The sequence below is a fragment of the Protopterus annectens genome, chromosome 8.part0 (assembly GCF_019279795.1).
Source record: "Protopterus annectens isolate FY-2018-M chromosome 8.part0, PAN1.0, whole genome shotgun sequence".
NCBI lineage: Eukaryota > Metazoa > Chordata > Ceratodontiformes > Protopteridae > Protopterus > Protopterus annectens.
In genome coordinates, this window is record NC_056741.1 from 134211474 (window position 1) to 134231473 (window position 20000).

The following is a 20000-nucleotide window of genomic DNA, read 5'->3' on the forward strand; positions in this document are numbered from 1 at the left end:
GTGTTACAGGCCACCCTCTCAAACTCAGGAACCTCACATAGCTTTCCTGAAAACACTGGAGGGGATAAATGTATCTCCAAACACCATCATACTAGGTGATTTCAACTACCCTAATATAGACTGGGATCACTACTCAAGCCCAAACACTCTAGCCCAAAGGTTCCTGGAGTTCATAAACTCAAATGCCATGGAACAACTAGTCACCATCCCCACAAGAGGTGAAAACATACTTGATCTCATCATCACGAACATGGGATCACAATGTTCAACACCGGAAGTATACGCCTCACTGGTGAGATCAGATCATAAACTAATCTCACTGGAGGTCCTCATCCCGCCCCACCTGAGATAAAAAGACCACAGTGAAGAACTTCTCAAAAGCCGACTTCACACTTCTAAAGACTAGTGTGGTCTCCTTTAAGGCCCCGAGCCGGTAAACATTACTCAAGCCGCTGAATCACTTACAAATGCCTTCTACCAGCACCTACAGGACTGCATGGATCAGGCAATCCCAAACAAAACAAAGACTCTTTGTACCAAAGGCAAGCGTCCAGTCTGGTGGACCCCAGCCATAAACAAGCTCTACAACAAAAGGAGGAAGCTACTACAAGATAGAGCAAAATCCTTAAAAGGTAAGACACCTTTGATCATTATAAGTAAAAAACTAAGAGCTCTCATAAAATCATCCAAGGCAAATTTTGAGAGAAAAATCGCTAAGGACTCAAAACACAACCATAAGGCCTTCTTTAGCTATGTTAGAAACCTGGGAGGAAACTCCCAGATATGCTCAGAATTAGTTCAAAATGATGTGAAAATTGCTGAACCTACAGACATTGCCAACATACTGGCTGACAGGTTCAGTGCAAACTTCTCCCAAAAGGAGAGATATCTATACCAGAGGATTGTAGCCCCCCAAACATCTCTAACGCCTAGGTGAGAACTGCTCTCTCCAAGGCGAAAAACACAGCATCCATGGGACCGGATGGTGTCCCCAGCTGTGTGCTCCACGAACTCAATGAGGAATTAAACCCGCAGTTAGGACAGCTGTTTAATCTTAGCCTCACCTCAGGATATGTACCCAAGGAGTGGCGCATGGCAACTGTGGTCCCACTTCATAAAGGCGGTGCCTCCACCGACCCTGGAAATCACCGTCCCATCAGCTTGACAAGCCTGATCTGCAAAGCCATGGAGAGGATCATAATGGATCTCATAAATAAAGACATAGGGAACTTGCAGACTTTGGATCCAACCCAGTTTGGCTTTGTCAAAGGCAGATCATGTCTTTTAAACTTGGTTGACTTTTTCGAAACAGTCACCAAGGACATTGATGAGGGAAAGGCAGTCCATACAGCCTACCTCGACCTGGCAAAGGCTTTCGACACAATACCCCACTCAGGTATCATTGAAAAACTCATCAGCTTAAATGTAAACCCATACATCACAAGATGGGTTGCAAACTGGCTAAGTGACAGAACCCACAGGGTCAGAGTTGCTGGCGCCATGTCAGACTCAAAGCCTGTCACAAGTGGTGTCCCACAGGGCTCAGTCCTGGGCCCACTCTTGTTCGGCATCTACTTTTCTGAAGTACAAGCAAACACAGGAGGGTTACGGCTGACAAAGTTTGCAGATGACTGCAAACTGGGCACCATAGTCGAAAACACATCTGACACAGATATCCTTCAGAAGGGTCTCACAGAAATGGATAACTAGTGCCAGAGCCATGGCCTAAAGTTAAACGCCAAGAAATGCATAGTCATACCCTTCAGGAAAAACAAGGTTACCCATATCTACCATATAGGTGGCAATCCACTGAGCACTGAAGAAGTTATCAGGGATCTGGGGACCCAGGTTGACAGTAACCTTTCATTTGACACTCACGTTGCTAAGGTAGTTAGGAAGACCTTCTACATTGCCCACCTGATCATGAAGGGATTCACATCCAGATCAAGGGAGGTCATCGTCCCCCTGTACTCATCACTCATCAGACCAATGATTGAGTACAATGCCCCATTCGGAATGTACCTGACCCGACAGCTGCAGCAGCTGGAAAGGCCCCAAAAGTTCCTCACCAAAAGGATAAAGGGTCTCAAAAATATGTCTTATGCTGCCCGACTGAAAGAACTCCAGCTCTATTCAGTCGCTTACCCTCTTGCTCAGAGGTGACCTGTGCCTGACATACAAGGCCATGTCAAACCCAGATTTGATGAACATGCTTCACCTCAAAAAATCTAGATCCCTCAGAACTACAAGGGCGGGAGACTTAAACCTTGACACGGTTATTAATAGGACGTGCTGGAGAGACAGATTCATCACCCAGAGACTCCCTATGCTGTGGAACAAAATTCCGGTACATGTGAGGCAGAGCACCTCGCTGGCCTTGTTCAAGAGAAATCTTGACCAATGTATGGGAGATCGCAGATATACCCCAGGGATTACCTCAGTGTCACTGCTTGACAGAGGCACAGCAAAATAATGGGCATAGTTGTCTTCAAACTAAAGGGGTGGCGAAAGCCACAAAACTCTGGGCTAGGCTTATAAATGCCCTTGGGCAGATAGCCTAGTATGAACCTATGAACCTATGAACATATATATATATATATATATATATATATATATATATATATATATATATACGTATATATATATATATATATATATATATATATCTATATATATATATATATATATATATATATATTTTAATATATATATATATATATATATATATATATATATATACACATACATACATATATACATATATATATATATATATATATATATATATATATATATATAAAGATAATCACAAGGCCTTCTTTAGGTATGTCAGGAATATGGGTGGAAACTCCCAGATATGCTCTGAATTGATGCATAATGGTACAAAATATACCGAACCTACAGACATAGCCAACATCCTGGAAGACAGGTTCAGTGCTAACTCCCCCCCCCTCCCCCCCCAAGGAGCAAATGCCTATCCCAACAGAATGTAACCTCCCTTACATCACAGATGCACAGGTGAAAGCTGCCCACTCCAAAGCAAAAAACACAGCATCTAGGGGACTGGACGGTGTCCCAGGCTGCATCTTACACGAGCTCCAAGTAGAACTGAACCCTCACATTAAGTCACTGTTCAAACTTAGCCTTACTACAGGATATGTACCCAAAGAATGGCGTACAGCTACAGTGGTCCCACTCCACAAAGGTGGTGCCACAACGGACCCCGGGAACTATCGCCCCATAAGCCTGACTAGTCTGGTCTGTAAAGCTATGGAGTGTGTTTTCATGGAACTCATAAACAAAGACATTGGGAACCTCCAGACACTGGACCCTACCCAATTCGACTTTGTTAAGGGCAGATCTTGCCACTTAAACCTGGTTGATTTTTTTGAAACAGTTACCAAAGCCATAGATGAGGGCAAGGTAGTCCACACAGCCTACTTGGACCTCGCAAAAGCCTTTGACACAATACCCCACTCGGGCATCATAAATAAGCTTACCAGCTTAAATATCAACCCCTATGTCACAAGATGGCTCAGGGATAGAACCCACATGGTCAGAATTGCAGGTGCCACTTCCAACTCCAAACCAGTTACAAGTGGCATCCTACAAGGCTCAGTTCTGGGACCTCTCTTATTCAGTATATACTTCTCTGAGGTACAGGCTAACACAGGGGGACTATGGTTGACAAAGTTCGCAGATGACTGCAAACTGAGAGCCATAATCGACTCTCTGGCTGACACAAGCATCCTCCAAAAGGGTCTCATGGAGACGGATGCTTGGTGCCAGAGCCACGGCCTCAAGCTAAATGCTAAATAATGCATAGTCATCCCCTTTGGGAAAAACAAAGTGCCCACAAATTACCACATAGGTGGAAATCCATTAAATACGGAAGAAGTAATTAGGGATTTGGGGACCCACGTAGATAGTAATCTCTCCTTTGATAATCACATTGCCAAAGTGGTTAGAAAGACCTTCTATATAGCCCACCTTATCACGAAAGGGTTCGCATCTAGATTAAGAGAGGTCATTGTGCCCCTCTACTCATCACTCATCAGACCCATAATTGAATACAATGCCCCTTTTGGGATGTACCTTACCTGACACCTGCAGCAACTGGAGAGACCCCAAAAGTACCTCACCAAGAGGATCATGGGCCTCAAACAGATGTCCTATGCAGCTCGACTAAAGAAACTGCAGCTCTACTCAGTTGCTTACCGCCTACTCAGAGGCGATCTATGCCTGACGTACAAAGCCATGTCTAACCCAGAATTAATGGACATGCTCCACCTCAAAAAATCCAAATCCCTTAAAGCTACACGCTCCAGGGACTTAAACCTCAGCACAAAAATAAACAGGACATGCTGGAGGGACAGATTCATTTCCCAGAGGCTCCCCTCACTCTGGAATAGAATCCCAATTCACGTTAGACATAGCTCCTCACTGACCCTCTTCAAGCGAAATCTGGACGCGTCCATGGGTGATCGTAAATTCACCCCTGGGATCTCTTCTGTGTCCTTGCTTGACAGAGGCACAATAAACTAATCTTAAAGGGCTACCTTCTGTGCCTACTATACAGAGGCACAGTAGGCTAATCTAATAGGGAGGCGAAAGCCAAATACACTCTGGCTAGGCTTATAAATGCCCTAGGGCAGATAGCCTAGTATCTACCTATGAACCTATGAACCTATGTACATATATATATATATATATATATATATATATATATATATAAGTATATATTCCCCCGGATTTACGAAGCCTTGCACGGAAGAGTAGTTTAGGAGCCCATGCTGGCAATATGTCTGCCGTGCGATCCAGGAACAGCAGTCAGGGGCGTGCACAAGAGCTCCTAACACTACTCTAGCATTGACAGGGAGCTGGTATGCAAATTACCTCATTTGCTGGTGAAAGCCATGCAAATGAGGTAATTTTGTGATCCAGGAAACACCAACCTGTCCGTGGAAGAATAGTGTTATTTGCAGAAATTTACTCCATTGGTAACGGAGTACCGTTCTGCAAATAGCTAAATGGAGCTATGACAGCTCCAAATAAAGGATCCATACAGTTGAGGAAGCATGCCAATGGCCAAATATTAGGCCATTGGCATTTATAAATGTTTAAAAATATTAAAATCTACATTTTTTTCCCTCCGATCTCCAATGTTTAAACATAGCGCAGCACTGCGCAAACATGCAACTTTTTAAAACCGAGAAAATAATTAAAAAATAGCCTAAAATAGACATTTTTACTTAAAAGCTTATCCTGCCATGCAGGTGAATGGCAGGCTGATAACAACATGGCTACTGAGTAGTGGTTGCTAAGGGGGGAAGCTCAGTATGAGAGATGTAACCATGCATTAGTAGGCAATCCTATGCAAATGAGGATAAGGATAGTGAATCCCAATTTTCCCCTGCATGTGAGCCATGTTCCAAGAGTGTAAGTGTAGGGGTAGTGGAGTAGTAGAGTAGAGTATAGGTAACATCATGAGGGGGTGTGTCAGAAAGGCTGTAAGCTTATTGGAGCACAGTGTCTTCAGTTTGCCCTGAGTTGCTGAGGATTGCAATAGGTGTGTCTACAGTTGTCCTTTTTGAAAACCAGAAACCGAAGGTGTACATTGTGGAAATATCTGAAGTTTCTTGCAAACGTGCACACAGCATGCGTGCGCATGTGAGCTTGTTTGCGCGGCACTGCCCTGGGCGGAAACAGAAAGGGAAAAGGAAGGAAATGTAGTAGTAAGAAGTTAACCAAGGAGAACTAGTAGAGCTGCCAGGTGACATATATCAGAATCAGCCAATTACAGAGACAGCAGACTAGCCCAGCCCAGCCCAGCACTTTAAACTCTGCAAAGAGCATTCTTCCCTGTTTTTCTCAAGAACACTGCAGTATACAAAGAGGGAAAGCTTAAAAAAACTTTAAAGACACAAAATGTTAGGGGCTGCTCTTGCTATCATAAACCAACATGTGCAAGGTGCTGTGGGTGGTGATGTTGTGAATGCTGCTGATCAACCCACAGTGTGGAGATGGAGAAGAGTGTACAGACCCAGGGTATCCTACCAGGGGCTAGTGGAGCGCTATAGGGTGGACAGAGACCTCCTGCAGCAAATTGTTGAGCTGCACTGGTGACACCTCACACACAGAACCAACAGAGGGCAACCCATCCCAGTGGATACCAAGGTATGTGTTGGCCTAAGAATACTTGCTACATGTACCTTCCAGAGACCAACTGGTGATATGATGGTGATTTCACAGGCATCAGCATCCAAGGTACTGCACCAGTTCCTGGATGCCATATCAGCACATGTCGGTGAGCATGTATATTTCCCCAATTCCCATGAGGCATTGGCCAGCAATATGCGTCTTTCCACCAAATAGCAGAATACCCCGCGGTAGTGGGTGCAATAGACTGCATGCACATATGCATCAAAGCACCACCTGGTGAATGGGGTAGGGTCTACATCAACTGCAAGGGCTTCCCCTCCATCAACTGCCAGGTCGTGTGCGATGCCCAGGGCATAATAATGAATGTGTGTGCTGGCTGTCACGATTCCCACATCTGGCATCTGATGCAGCTGTACCAGAGATTTGCCTGTGGGGACATCCCTGATGGTTACCTAGTGGGGGATGCTGGATACGCACTGGAGCCATGGCTGATGACACCCATCAGAACTGCCCACACACCTGAACAAGAACTCCATAATGAGGCACACGCACAAACAAGAAACATAATTGAGTGTGTGTTTGGGATGCTCAAGTCATAGTTCCGGTGCCTGGACACATCCGGTGGAGCCTTGCAGTACTCACCAACTACATGTACCCAAATTCTCATGGTATGTGCCATGCTACACAATATGATCCTGCAGAAATAGCTGCAGCAGGAACAACATGGGGCAGGGCCAACCAGCCCTCCACCATTGCCAAGGCCTGCACAGGCACAGTGTGACTCAGAGGAAGAACAACCTGCGCCTTCACCAGTAGGCAGAAGGAGGTGTGCCCAGTATGCCCTGGCCTTGGCAAAGAGGCAACGCATAGCACATACACTGACTCAATAGGAACCCTGGAAATGACACCTCTCTCTGACTCGCACATACAGTAAAAGGGATGCCTAACTTGACACTACCTGTTTTCAAACATGTATAGGGAGTGTAATATGTGCATCTGACATAGGCAGCCCTGCAGCCCCACCTGAGGCATGAGTCCCTCTTTTAAACAATATAAAGCACTGCGAAGCAAATTTTACCAGTACTGAGCATATTTAATTACAGTTGCATGTAGTTGCGCACTGCGCTAACCAGCGCAATGTCGGGCAATGTCGGGCTACGTTGGGCAATGTTGGGCAAAGTCAAGCAAAGTCATGTAAACATGCTCACACCTGCTTTACTGTTCCTTAACCAGTCAGGTCTGGCCAGCAGGAAAATAAAAAGCAGAGACAGGGCTCGAACTCAGGATACTGTGCACTATAGTCACAGTACTGATCCACTAAGCCATGACAGCAGTTCATTGGCACAGACACAACTTCAGTCACTCACACATACCAGTTGGGGGGGGGTCACATACCTAACACTCACAGCCAGCAGGACAATTGTAGACAAATGCAAACACAAACAAATGCTGTATCATGCTCTCTGAAGAGGCATATGAGTAAGCTCCCCCCAGGCCTATGCAGACAGATAACAGCAGGCCAGGCAGTGTGATGTGGGTTGGGTAGGCTATGAAGTCACAAACTAATATGCGTGTAATTGGAAGCTAAGGTCAGTAGTACAGTGGTATGCCTCAAGACACTACGATAGGCAACAGTACAGACTGAAATGGAGTACGTAGCATAGCAGTGCAGGTCTAGCAAATGTGTATCAGTGTCAGGTGAACCCCTCATCCTATGTACACACACAGTAACAATCATGTGTACCCCCCCCAGGTAGAAATGTACAAATAGTAGCTGCCCCCCCCCCCCATATGTAGAAATGTTCATAAGTCTATACAAATTGACTCATGGAAGCCCTGCAGGCACAGCATGCTTCCTGTCGATGTACAACACAAAAGTGAGCCCTGAAGTTAAAAACAACTTTATTTTTCACACACATATAGTATATATGCCCATAGTGGGCATGTTCACACACTTAAACAAATTTCGACAATTTCAGTAAGCAACATACTGAAAGGTCATACTGGGCATGCTCACACACTTAAACAAATGAAGCAAATGTCAGTCAACAACATACTGAAAGGTCATACAGCTTTGGAAAGAAGTGGATAGTGGTATTCATGGCAGAGAGGAATGAGTAAGGAAGGAAAGGATATTGGTAGCAATTGCTTGTAAAGCAGTTTGTTTTTCATACAGGGTATAGTGACAATGGAAAGGAAGCATTTCAGTTGGGCTATTGCTGCTACTTTTACTGATTACTGGCAAGCTTTCCTAGAATCAGGAAATGAGAATCTGTCCAAGTCCAAAACAGAGCTTTGTTGGTTTCAGTATTTGTTTTCAACATGTGATGTTGAAAGTAAAGTTTAGGGTCTACACAGATTTATAGGTATTTGAATGTTTGAGTTGTTTCTATTGATATTGTATTATTAAGCTGGATTTTCCAGTTTGTTGATGCTTGTATTAGGTTCTGATGTGTCACAAACAATGTCTTTTTTTTCCTTAAGTCAAGACTATGCTCCATTTATTTAACTAGGCTGAAGAGAGGAAAAGATCTTTCCCCAGGACCCTCTATTCAATGGAATTTGTCAAGTGGCGTCACTATGTATCCTATATTGATTCATTTATTCCTCCCAGGACAAGGGCCTAGCATTTACGAATGGGGTGAGAGCCTTCCATCCCAATCATTCCCCATGATCAGGCTCTTATGAGCCCATTTGTTCTACAAAAGGTGAGAAACGGGCAAGAGGGAGTTGGCTAGTCTTTTGAGCTACCATATCACCCACCCTCAGTGGTGTCTTGGGGTCAGTACAATTGTTGTTACTCAGAGATCAGCATGCATGCTGTACTACCATCCATGCCTTTCTAGTGAAGCAGCACTTCTGATGCTGTGCAAGCATGCTAGGCCATTCTGCAGGTCATCACCCACCCAGTGGTATGTGTCAACAATGCAGTGACCCAAACTATCTTTTCTCACCCAAGATGGATGAGCCAACATCAGCCACTTACTCATATCTCACCTCTCCCATCCAATACCTATACTGCTAACCAAATACAGATAATCATGATCATAGCCATGGTTGCATCCCTACATGCAACGAGGATTGAGTCAAGGACAAGGTCTTTTTGAAGAAGATATGTGATTGTCATTGGAAACATGTCTGAAATATAAATAGCCATGACACCTGCATGTAAAATATTGGAATGCTACCAAAGTCATAGGGAAGTTTATCTACAAATATGAAGAATAAGAGTACAGAGAGAATTTTAGCCTGCGGCACACATTTACCTAATGGATTGGAGCCTGAGGGAGGGAAACTAACCTTTAACTTTAAGAACCTTTTGGAAAAATAGTGTTTAAACCAGCCAGTTGTCTTAACATGTGCACTTAGGGAAACAAATGAGCTGTATAGCACACCACAAATTATTTTACATAATGTACTCTAGTGAGATATATGAAGATAGCAGCTGTCAGATTTCCCCTAGCCATGTTACTTTGCATGCTGTCAGATAAAGCCTACATGCCTGTCATTGTGCTAAGTCTAGTGCAAAACTCATGTTGGGTTTGAGAAAGGAGATTGGACTGTTTGATATAATCCCGGATTGTTAAAATACTCATTATTTTCTAAGGTTGGGAGTATTGAGATAGTTAAGAAAGCAGAAGTACTGAATGTTTTAGGTATTTTGCTAGTGGGTTTATTACTGAGGAATTTCAAAAAGAGGGCAAAATACTGAAATGTAGGGAGTAGTTCTAGATATAATAGAAAGAGGTAAATAGGAGCACCTAATTTAATAACAATAACCAGACGTATAACAGGTTAGATCTAGTGGGGGTGTCATTTGGGACTTTTTCTTACAGGTCATCTAGCTAAGCATGCCCATGTGGTGCAAAGGGAGGAAGCACAGACTTCAGCCTAGAAGATCCATATTCAGTTAGTGTCATAGGAGCTGGCAGGGATGGACTCGGAAGGATATGAATAAGTAGCTGTGGTCAGCTTAGCCATCCTGGGGGTAGAGGGGGAGCTGAGCCTGACCTACTGATTAGGTTACACCTGGAAAAAGCACTAGGAGTTCTATACATTGAGAATGGACAACTTGATCATGTTCTTCCCACTAGTGCACCACATTAGCTGGAAAAGTCATGTGTACATACAGGCATGCTGCCCATGGATGGCAGTAAATAATAGAGCTCAAGAGAGATGTGTGAGAGTTAGGAGGGGTATGTGCTGGGTCTGACAGATGGTTCCACTCCCAAATACTTTTCTCTCTGCTCTCCAAGGAATGGCTCCCAGTCAGGCCAGAATGTGTCTGGTTCCTAACATAAGAGAAGCACAGATTGGTCAGTGGGCTAAAAGAAGAGGAACCACTGGCAAAAATACAGGAAATGGGGTATAATAAAATAGCTCCCCATCCTTTTATGTGTTTAAAATAGAAAGGTGGAATGGATTCTATAAAAATGTTCAATCAATAGGGTAATGGAAGGTTAGAGTTGATGTCTAAAGGTGGTGAGTTGGTTTGAGGGAGATTAGAGTATTCTTCTAGGAAGTCATATGACTGAAAAGTATGAAAGCCCTAGTGCCGCTCAAGTTAAATATAACATCTATATCTAATCCCAACCATTTCTGGAAGGAGATCAAATACATCACTGGTCATGTCAATAATAATACTAGTTGCCACTTTTAGCAATGATGATTACAACGGCAAACAACAAGCCGACAACTTTAAATCTTTCCTCCTAACTTTCATCTAAGACATCACTAACTCACTGAATACTAACAATAACAACCCTCATAATTCAATAAACAACTAAACTCAAGCCATACTCTATCCCTTAGCTGAATTTACAGGTTCTTTCCAATTTAAATAAATTACTGTAAAAGAAACTAAAAATGTACTGATCAACCTAAAACAATCCTCCTCTAAACTCCAAAATACATCCTATTTTTCGAAGAAAATCTATAAATTATATTGCTAAACTCCTTACCTAAATATACAACATATACCTTACTACAGAAACACTACCATCCCACCTTAAAGCATTCAAAAATAATCCCTCTCCCTAAAATAACCCCCCAATCTCATAAAGACTGTTGCCTCATCTCTACTCTATGCCCCTTAATAAAAATCTTTAAAAACCTTCTCTACAAAGATCTACTCCCAACATATAAACAGCTAATATCTCCTATCTGACAAGGAACATGGTTTCAGTAACACATTTAGCACTACTACTGCTCTATTCATTGCCACAAACTCAGTCTATTGCAACATGAACTATGATCTCTTTACTGCTGGTATATTTGAGGACATGAATATCACCTTCAAAACACTTAACCACAGCATTCTGCTTAACAAACTTTATAAATCTAACTTTGGGACCTTTACTATAAAATGGTTCCAAAGTTACTTACAGAACAGAACTTTTCAGGTACATTCAAACAATCAAATATTATTAACTGGGACACTGAAGTCAGGAGCTCTTCAAGGCTTTGTACTAGACCTTCTTCTAAGACTATATTCATTAGTGACCTCCCCTCCTTATGCATAGTCCTCTATGCAGGTGATATCTTCCTCTAAACAAATGAATGCTCTCAAACTTTACAAATACAGTTATAGGACTCCTTCAGCAAACTCCTTTTTGGATTTATACTATTAAACTGTTAAATAACCATGAAAAAGAACAATGTTATGCTATACTCCTCCTCCCATAAACTCACTCATCGGCAAACACAATAACAGGTTTCCATAATAACAAAAATATACCATCATTCACTGAACATATATTCTTAGGAATAGCATTGGACCACTCTATTACTTTTTCTCTACACATAGATTTCATTACACACAAAATACTCTCTCAACTAAAGCTTTGTTATAAAGTTTCTCAACTACTCACACCTATAGCTAGGATGGCAATTGCTAAAAATGTTCTCCTTCAAAAATTGGAATATGCCCTTTTTCCACTTATCTTCCATTCCTCCTACAACACAAAACAAATTCAGACCACCGTAAACAAACTTTGCAGATTAACCCTGCTGGCATGCATGTATATTCACCACTGTCTTCTACAAAAAGTAAATTGGCTCCTAATAACTGAAAGGCCCATCTTATTACTTAGCACACTAATATTCAAACTTCTACATAAAGAATATTGCCCACAATAAAAAGACTCCTTGTCATCAGAAAATTAAACTACATTCTTAGAAATTCTTAGCCTAATCACATCTCACTGCATAAGCCATGGACTAGCTATATAGAACTATCTCCATCCTGACCTTAGACACACACACACACACACACACACACACACACACACACACACACACACACACACACACACACACACACACACACACACACACACACAAACTCCATCAGAATTTAAAACAATCCTTTCAAAACAGCTTCTCACTGGCACAGCTTCAAATGTTTTATTAATAATGGCTAGGAATTCTGCTATCGTCTCAATATCTATGACATTTTATTTACGGCTCCCTCTATAGCATTGTTACTGCCCTTTATTGTACTTTTATTGCTGAAATGAACTTTTTCTGCTTTGTGAATGTCAAGCGTTATTTCACTGTATAACTGTATTGGATAAATGTGAATATATGTTCTAATTTTAAAATTGTATGTCTTGTCTTCTGTCCTGGGTCATAGCTGAAAAAGGTCATTCAGACAATCCTATCTACGCAGTTAACAAATTAGAAATAAATAAAGAAAGAAAAAGAAAACAATATAAAAAAGCATGGGGGAGCTTTGCCCACATACCCCCTTATTTCCTTTACACTAACTCAATGGATGCATAACAGTGGAGCTAAGGGAAAAGCTGCTTTTACAATGTGTAGTGGTATTGCACAAACAGGAATCCCCCTAAACCCATTGATGCAAACAAAAGCACCAAAACAAAATACTTAATAATAATGCATCAGAAAAGAAGCCCCAAGTAGAACCACCCCATACTCCAACAGTCTAAATAAACAAGCCAACAAAAGAATTTATAAAAGCAGCAATAAAATACTACATACCTACAAATGAAAATAAAAAGACCATACAAACCTGAAAAATACAAGACATCAACCTAAACTAAAATCTGATAAAAACATACCAAACAACTGCCCAAGAAAAATGAAGTGGTATACCATTAAGCCAAGTTAAACTTTCTTCTCAACCTAACAAATGTAACCATAGATAATACAAACCTGAGAAGCTCATGCATGTGTGTGTAACAAAAAATAAAAATAAATAAGTAAAAAATAAAAAAAAAATACTGCAAAGAAAAATATGTGACTAGATATAGGATGCAGTATTTTTATCAGTTGTAATGAAAGTGCTCTTAACTGGACACCATTGTAAATCGACTCGGCTCTCCATGGTTTACATGGTTATCAAAATGCAAATAAATCAATAAAAAGAAATGAGAAATAAATGCTGCGTAATGTACTTTTTCTGCTCACAGCTGCTACTGGCTGTGCCACTTGTGAGATCTGCATGTAAACCTAATTCTTACCTGCCCTTCACACCCATAGCATTTACAATCAGTACGCACTGGATGCAAACTTTCAAGGTGCTTCCTTACCCAAAGGTGGTGTTGTGACTTGTTCCATCTATCCAGTACCACCTGCCTTCCTCATCTTCATCTGTCAGGCCAATCCAGTAGATTTGTGCAGTGTTATTTGCTATGAAATTCTGAAAAAAAATAAGCATACAAAATGAAAAATACAGATCAGATATCAAAAGTAGCAGCTCAGAAATAGTCAACATAAGAATTGTAGTACAGACTTACACAGATGTAAAAAACAGCTATGCAAAAGCTAAGGCATATCACTAGAGGACCAACATTTTTAAACAGTAGAGATGCTGTCTTAACTTCAGGGTTGCCACGGTGGTGCAGCAGTTAGCATTGTTGCCTCACAGCAAGAGGTTCTCTGGTTCAATTCTGGTGGTCGCATGGGTTTCCTCCGGGTGCTCCGGTTTCCTCTCACATCCCAAAGACATGCAGTAGGCAGATTGGACACTCTAAATGGGCCCTAGGTGTGAGTGTATGTGTGCCTTCTGCAGAAGGTTGGGTGCCAGGCTGGCAACTCGACACTGTAAAACTCCACTGCCAATCATGAGCGGACAGATGATCCACTGTGGCGACCCCTAACCAGGAAAAGCCGAAAGAAGAAGAGATGCTGTCTTAATTTATCTGACTTTATCTTTATAGGTGTTTAAATATTTTCTTAAAAAATTATGTGGTACTTCTTAAAATGCACAAGTTCAGATAGCACATATATGAGAATGCAGTGCTATTGAAAGGTGTAAACTGAAACATTTAAAATTAAACAAATTTCAGTGATCTTATTTAATTTCCACTATTACTGTTCATTTGATCATTTGAATTTTGCTGCTTAATAAAACATTAACAAATAATATATGTTTTTGTATGAGAGGTGGAAGTCAGAGTGCCACATGGTGGCAGTGAATACTTTAACTATAATGTAACAATGGGCACATTTTAATTTAAACAACCTTGTCTTGTATCCAGCTAAAGATGTTTCATATATGTGGACATCAGAATGGTAAACCTATGTATAACTTCACATGCCCGAATACATGCCACTCTATGGCTATTATCTCAAGGTGCTGTCTATTGGTTAAACATGCTTGTTGGGACATCCAGTGGCACTCCATGTCCAGTAGTCATTTACAAAACTGGATTGAAGAATCAGCTATTCCTGAAGGATGCTTGATGTTCCAAATGGGTGAAGGAAGAATATGGCAAATAAATAAATAAATGGGAAAAAAATCCATGTGGTTTGGAGTTGTCATTTCTGTCGCCCTCCATAACTGTAGGTCTTGAGAATATCCATTTGTGAGCAGGAAAAAAAATAGCAGGACTAATTCCAGTAGCATTTACAGGAATCTGCCATTTATTTTCTCCTTGCTAACCATGGCTCTTAAAAAGCTGCAGTTAGCCAGTTAGCTAGCTGGAAAAAAAAAAAAAAGAAAGAAAGAAAAAAAAAGAACTAAAGCAAGTAACTACAGCAGTAGTTATAAGAAAGTGCAGTCGTGTAACTTTACCATAACAGTATATGTTTGAATGATCACTACTGTAGCTACCTGAGCTATATGGGCTATATCCTGGTCAGGATATAACCGACATCCAGCATACAAAGCTTCAGGACACCTTCCATGTGCCTAAACTGGTCACCATGCTTTTTTTAAAGCTTTTATGCCAACAGAGAGAGGGAGGCTAAAGCCCTGACAAGGACAATGTTAGAAAAGTAAAACTAAATATCCATACCCTGGCATAAAAAAAAAAAAAAAAAAAAAAAAAACATAGAGGAATAAGATAGACAGAGGGAGGGAACAGCAACTGCAGCAGTGATTGATTGAACATATTCTGTTATAATGAGTGTCCTTACACAACTGGATTGTGTTCTTCATAAGGATCACGACTGTAGTAGCCAAAATTATGTGGGTAGATTAGCCTAGATGGACTAAGAGAAGAAAGGATGAGGGTCTAGGAGCCCCTGGAGAATGGTCCTTGCAAAGTCTGTCCTAGATCTGGAGAAGGAATCTAGTTTATGATGCTTTGCAAAAGTATGTGCAGAGGACCAAGTTGCTGTTTCTACAGCACTTGTAGAATATATCCCTTTCGAATAACCTGCAGATGAAGCCAAGGCCCTGGTAGAATGAGCCTTGACCATGCCTGGTATATTTTTGCAGTGGATGTAACAAAAAGTAGTAGCATATGAGGCAACCATATGGAAATAGTGTGTTTTGACAATGGTTGTCCTTTTTTCTTATCTTCCCAAGAAATGCCCAACTGATCACAAGTTCTGAAAGATGTTGTTCTGTCAAAATAGTATCTGAGTTGTCTGTAGACATCCGAGGTATGGAATATCCTTTCTTCCTCATTTCTAGGTTCTGCGAAGAAGACAGGGAGAAAGTTAGCTTGGCTTAAGGCAAACTCAGATACCACTTTAATGCTACATGACAGATTAGTTATTAAAAGAAACCCTATCTTTTTGAAAAATTAAATAACAGTCTGCAACTCACTTCTTGTAGAGGTCAGGGTAATAAGTAAGACAGTGTTTTCATTTCAAGAACATTTAGTCAACCTGATGAATTGGTTCAAATGGACCAAGAGTTATTTTTTCTGAGACACCTGTTTTCTGGGGGGCTTCATATGGAATGCCCCTTTTTAAGAACATTTTGACATGAGACTGCATTGAAAGAGAGAGATTCATGGGTAGACATCCAGAAATGGCTGACAAATAAGCCTTGACTGAGAAGCAAGGCCACAGGATAGCAGCACACACAAATACTACAAAACCAAGAATAACTAGCCCTGAGTGGGTGCTAGTTCTTTTCTTGGCACCAAGTAGAAAACCTTTTTTTTCCTTTTGCTAATATATGATTTTTTAGTAACATGTTTTCTTGCCTGCATTAATACCTGTTCCGTGTCCTCAGGAAAAAGGTGCCTAAAAGCCATTAAAACTGTATCTTCCTGGCAGTCAGTAATAGTTTGTTTGGGGTCAGGATGTATCAAATACCCCTGGTCTTTTCTGAGTAAATCCAGTCTATAAGGAAACTTTTAACAATTGCCCCTGGCCATTTCCAAACAAAGGGAAAACTGCTATTGGCTAGGCCACAAGGCAGTCACTACAATTATCTTTATAGTGTTCTTCTGAATCTTCAGAATTTTTCTGGATATAAGTGAAAAGGGTTGAAAAGCATACAGAAACATTCTTGTCCAACGAAAAGAAAAAGCATCTGTCATCCAAACCTTCTTGCATGGAGTCCTGGAGTAGACTTTTTACCTACTGATTGTTTAGAGTGGAGGGAAAAAAAGATCTATTTGAAATGGTCCTTCCAGATGGATCAAAGCCTGAAAGACCCACTGACTCAGTTTCCATTCATGAGAGTCAGTCCTGGTCCTGCTCAGCTACTCTGCCACACAGTTTTGCACTAATGGTATGCATGATGTCTGTGGAGTGTGATTACTTTAAAAAGCTATATCTCAGGCTATCATGGATAGTCTCCATAGAGGGTAAGCAGTAATTCCTCTTGCTTGTTTATGCACCGCATCACTGTGGGTTGGCTGTAAACATTTGTAGAGGTTCTAGACACCATGTATGATTTAGAAAGTTGACAGCATTTATGTTTTCATTTAGGTATTTTCATCTATCTTTCTTATTCCAGAGACATGAACTTTTACTCCCATCGACACTGACCCAGCAAAATCTGTGACATCTGTTGTTACTGACTGTGCTGGAGCAGTAGGGGAGAATTAGAGACCTGGATTCTGGGAAATTTGTCTTCACTACATAATCTCCCTTTCCACAAATCCTAAAACTGGAAACTGAAAAGTCATGGGATGTTGATGCTGGGGCCATAGAGATTTCAGGTAGCATTGGATTTATCTCGTATGGAGTCTTACAAGAGGTATCATGGGTACAATCGATGCTATGAGATCTAGAATCCTGAGGAGTTCCCTTGCTGACACACAAGTCTGAATGGAAAACTTCAGGAATAGATGTAAATATAGATTTTCTTTTCCTGTGGAAGAAAAGATCTTTGAACTGAGGTGCCCAGGAGACACCCCAGGAAAACAATTCTTCGAGAAGGGGTCAGGGAAGACTTCTGTATGTTTTCCTGACATCCAAGCCAATGTAGGAGATCTCTTACACAAGTAAAAGATTCCTGACACTCTGTAAAAGACACTGTAAAGATAATCAAGTTATCTAACTAATGGAAATGTGAATACCTTGCCATCTGTAGCAGGCAGTAGATACTTTGTGAACACCCTTGAATCAGTAGATAGCCCAAAGGTTAATGCAGAAAACTGATAATGTAATTCAAACACAGAAAACCTGAAACATCTGAAATCTGGATTTACAGGAATGTGATGATATACATCTTTTAAATTTATGGTCACTAGAAAACTCATATGGGGAATAAAGGGCAACAAGCTATGAAGTGACAACATTTTGAACTTGAGCAATACCTCAAACTACCTGGAAAAGGAGAGGTCCAAAACTGATTTTCAAGAATCTTCTTTCTTTGGGTACAAGTCACATCCTTGAATAAAACCAATCTCCTAACTGAGGAGGAAGAGCAAGTTCTATCAGTCCATGAGGAGCATATGTTGGACAACAGGAGGAAAAAGAAGAGTTTGGTCTGGTGAGTTGGAAGGAATCCCCTCAAATGGGGGGAGAGACACCTACTGCCATTTGCATCCTTGAGGGATTACTTTCAGAACTCATCTGTCTGAAAGAATCTGTTGCTAAAGTAAAAGATGGACTTTCTAGAAGACGTAAGGGGCTGACAGGATGAGAGGGGGAATGGAAGTCCCTCATATAGTCATTCAAACTTGTTAGACTGTTTTTATTTGGGGGGGGGGCTGTCCTGTTTTCTTTTAGGAACCTCTCTGACATCACTTTTTGCACATCTGCTTACCAGTAAATTGCTGGGAGTGTCTACTTTTTAAAGAAAGTTATAGTGGAAGAGCTGAATCTCTTGGAAAACTTGGAGAAAAATGGCTGGAAAAATCTGAGAGATGCTTTGAGCTGTCCTCTCTCATCATACATTATAATGACTTCTGAAGCAGAGGCTCTAAAAACTAGTTTTATTCCCAAGAGGAATTCAACATTTCATTTTTGGCATCCTCTGGTAGGTTTTGAGACTGCAGCCAGGCATGCATCCTCATAACAGTTCCAGTGGCCAGCAGCACTGGAGATGGAATCAGCAGAATGTACAGTTATCTAAGAAACTACAATAACAGTAGGTATCTTACTGATCACTGTTGCAGTATTCCAGTATTGATGGGGTTATCCCATTCCAGTATTGATGGGGTTATCATATTCCAATATTGATGGGGTTATCCTGCCTTGGTAATCTGATGTCCAGCTGGTGTACCAAATCCAAAACCTTCTAGACGCTCCCTCCTTCTGAAGTATGTCCTCAGCTTGTGGGTGAAGGGGTACACAATCATATGTACAAGCATAAGATCCTAAGACTAACTACAGCCAGTAGATCCTGGAGGGGCCTGAGCATCAGAAAAACAGCAGTAATCCAGTGAAGAGGAGAAGAACAGAACTGTTGTCACCTTTGGTCCAGAAGGAATAGAGGGGACAAAACAGAGACAGAGAGAAAGAGAGAGAGAAAAGGGGATTGGAGGTAGGGATCCAGTAATGCAAAAGTGATCAGTAGGACATGTAATGTTATAGTAAGTTCTTACGCAGCTGTACTATGTCCTTCCTTGAATCACTGTTGCAGTATTCCAGTACTGAGAGGAGATTCCCAGAGCTAGATCTTGTTAAAAGTGGATGGGCTAGAGACAGGAGAATATTATCCCAGTACTAAAAGGATAGATATAGCAAAGGAGGTTCTAGATCTGGAAAATTCATCCACTCTGTAGTGTGCACTAAAAAGAGTGAACTGATAGCCAGGTGGCAGCCTATAGAATAAGTTCTACAGCTGATGCTTTTGAAGAAGGCTCCAGGTGAGGAGGCATCTTGGGTGGAATGGGCCTTCATGGGTGAAGACAGGAATTTGCCATGTAAAGAGTAACAGAAAAAAATGGCTTTAGGGATACATTTGGAGATAGTCTGCTCTGAGACAGGATAGCCCAACTTACTCTCCTGAAAGGAGATAAAAAACTGGTCTGTTTTTGAAAAAGTTTTTGACCTGTCTAAGTAGAATCTTAGTTGCCTATGCACATCCAGGGAAAGGGGGAGGTGTTCACCCTTGTTTTGTGGATTAGGAAAGAAAACAGATTAAGGATAGTCTGGTTGAGGAACACTTCCAAAGAGTAAAGGAGAAAATGCTATAAAAAAACAGAGAATCTGATGAACCTCCTGCAAGTAGTATG

The 20000-nt window shown here is 41.3% G+C and overlaps 1 protein-coding gene across 1 annotated transcript in view; it reads right to left on the minus strand.

Annotated features, from left to right (window-relative positions):
* The window catches only part of LOC122808674 (alpha-2-macroglobulin-like), a 1311252-nt gene that overhangs the window by 141485 nt on the left and 1149767 nt on the right, over window positions 1–20000 (minus strand). Inside the window, exon 15 of the mRNA XM_044079652.1 lies at window positions 13716–13825. Within this exon, the coding sequence (XP_043935587.1) occupies window positions 13716–13825 (110 nt within the window). The remainder of the gene's footprint in view (window positions 1–13715; window positions 13826–20000) is intronic.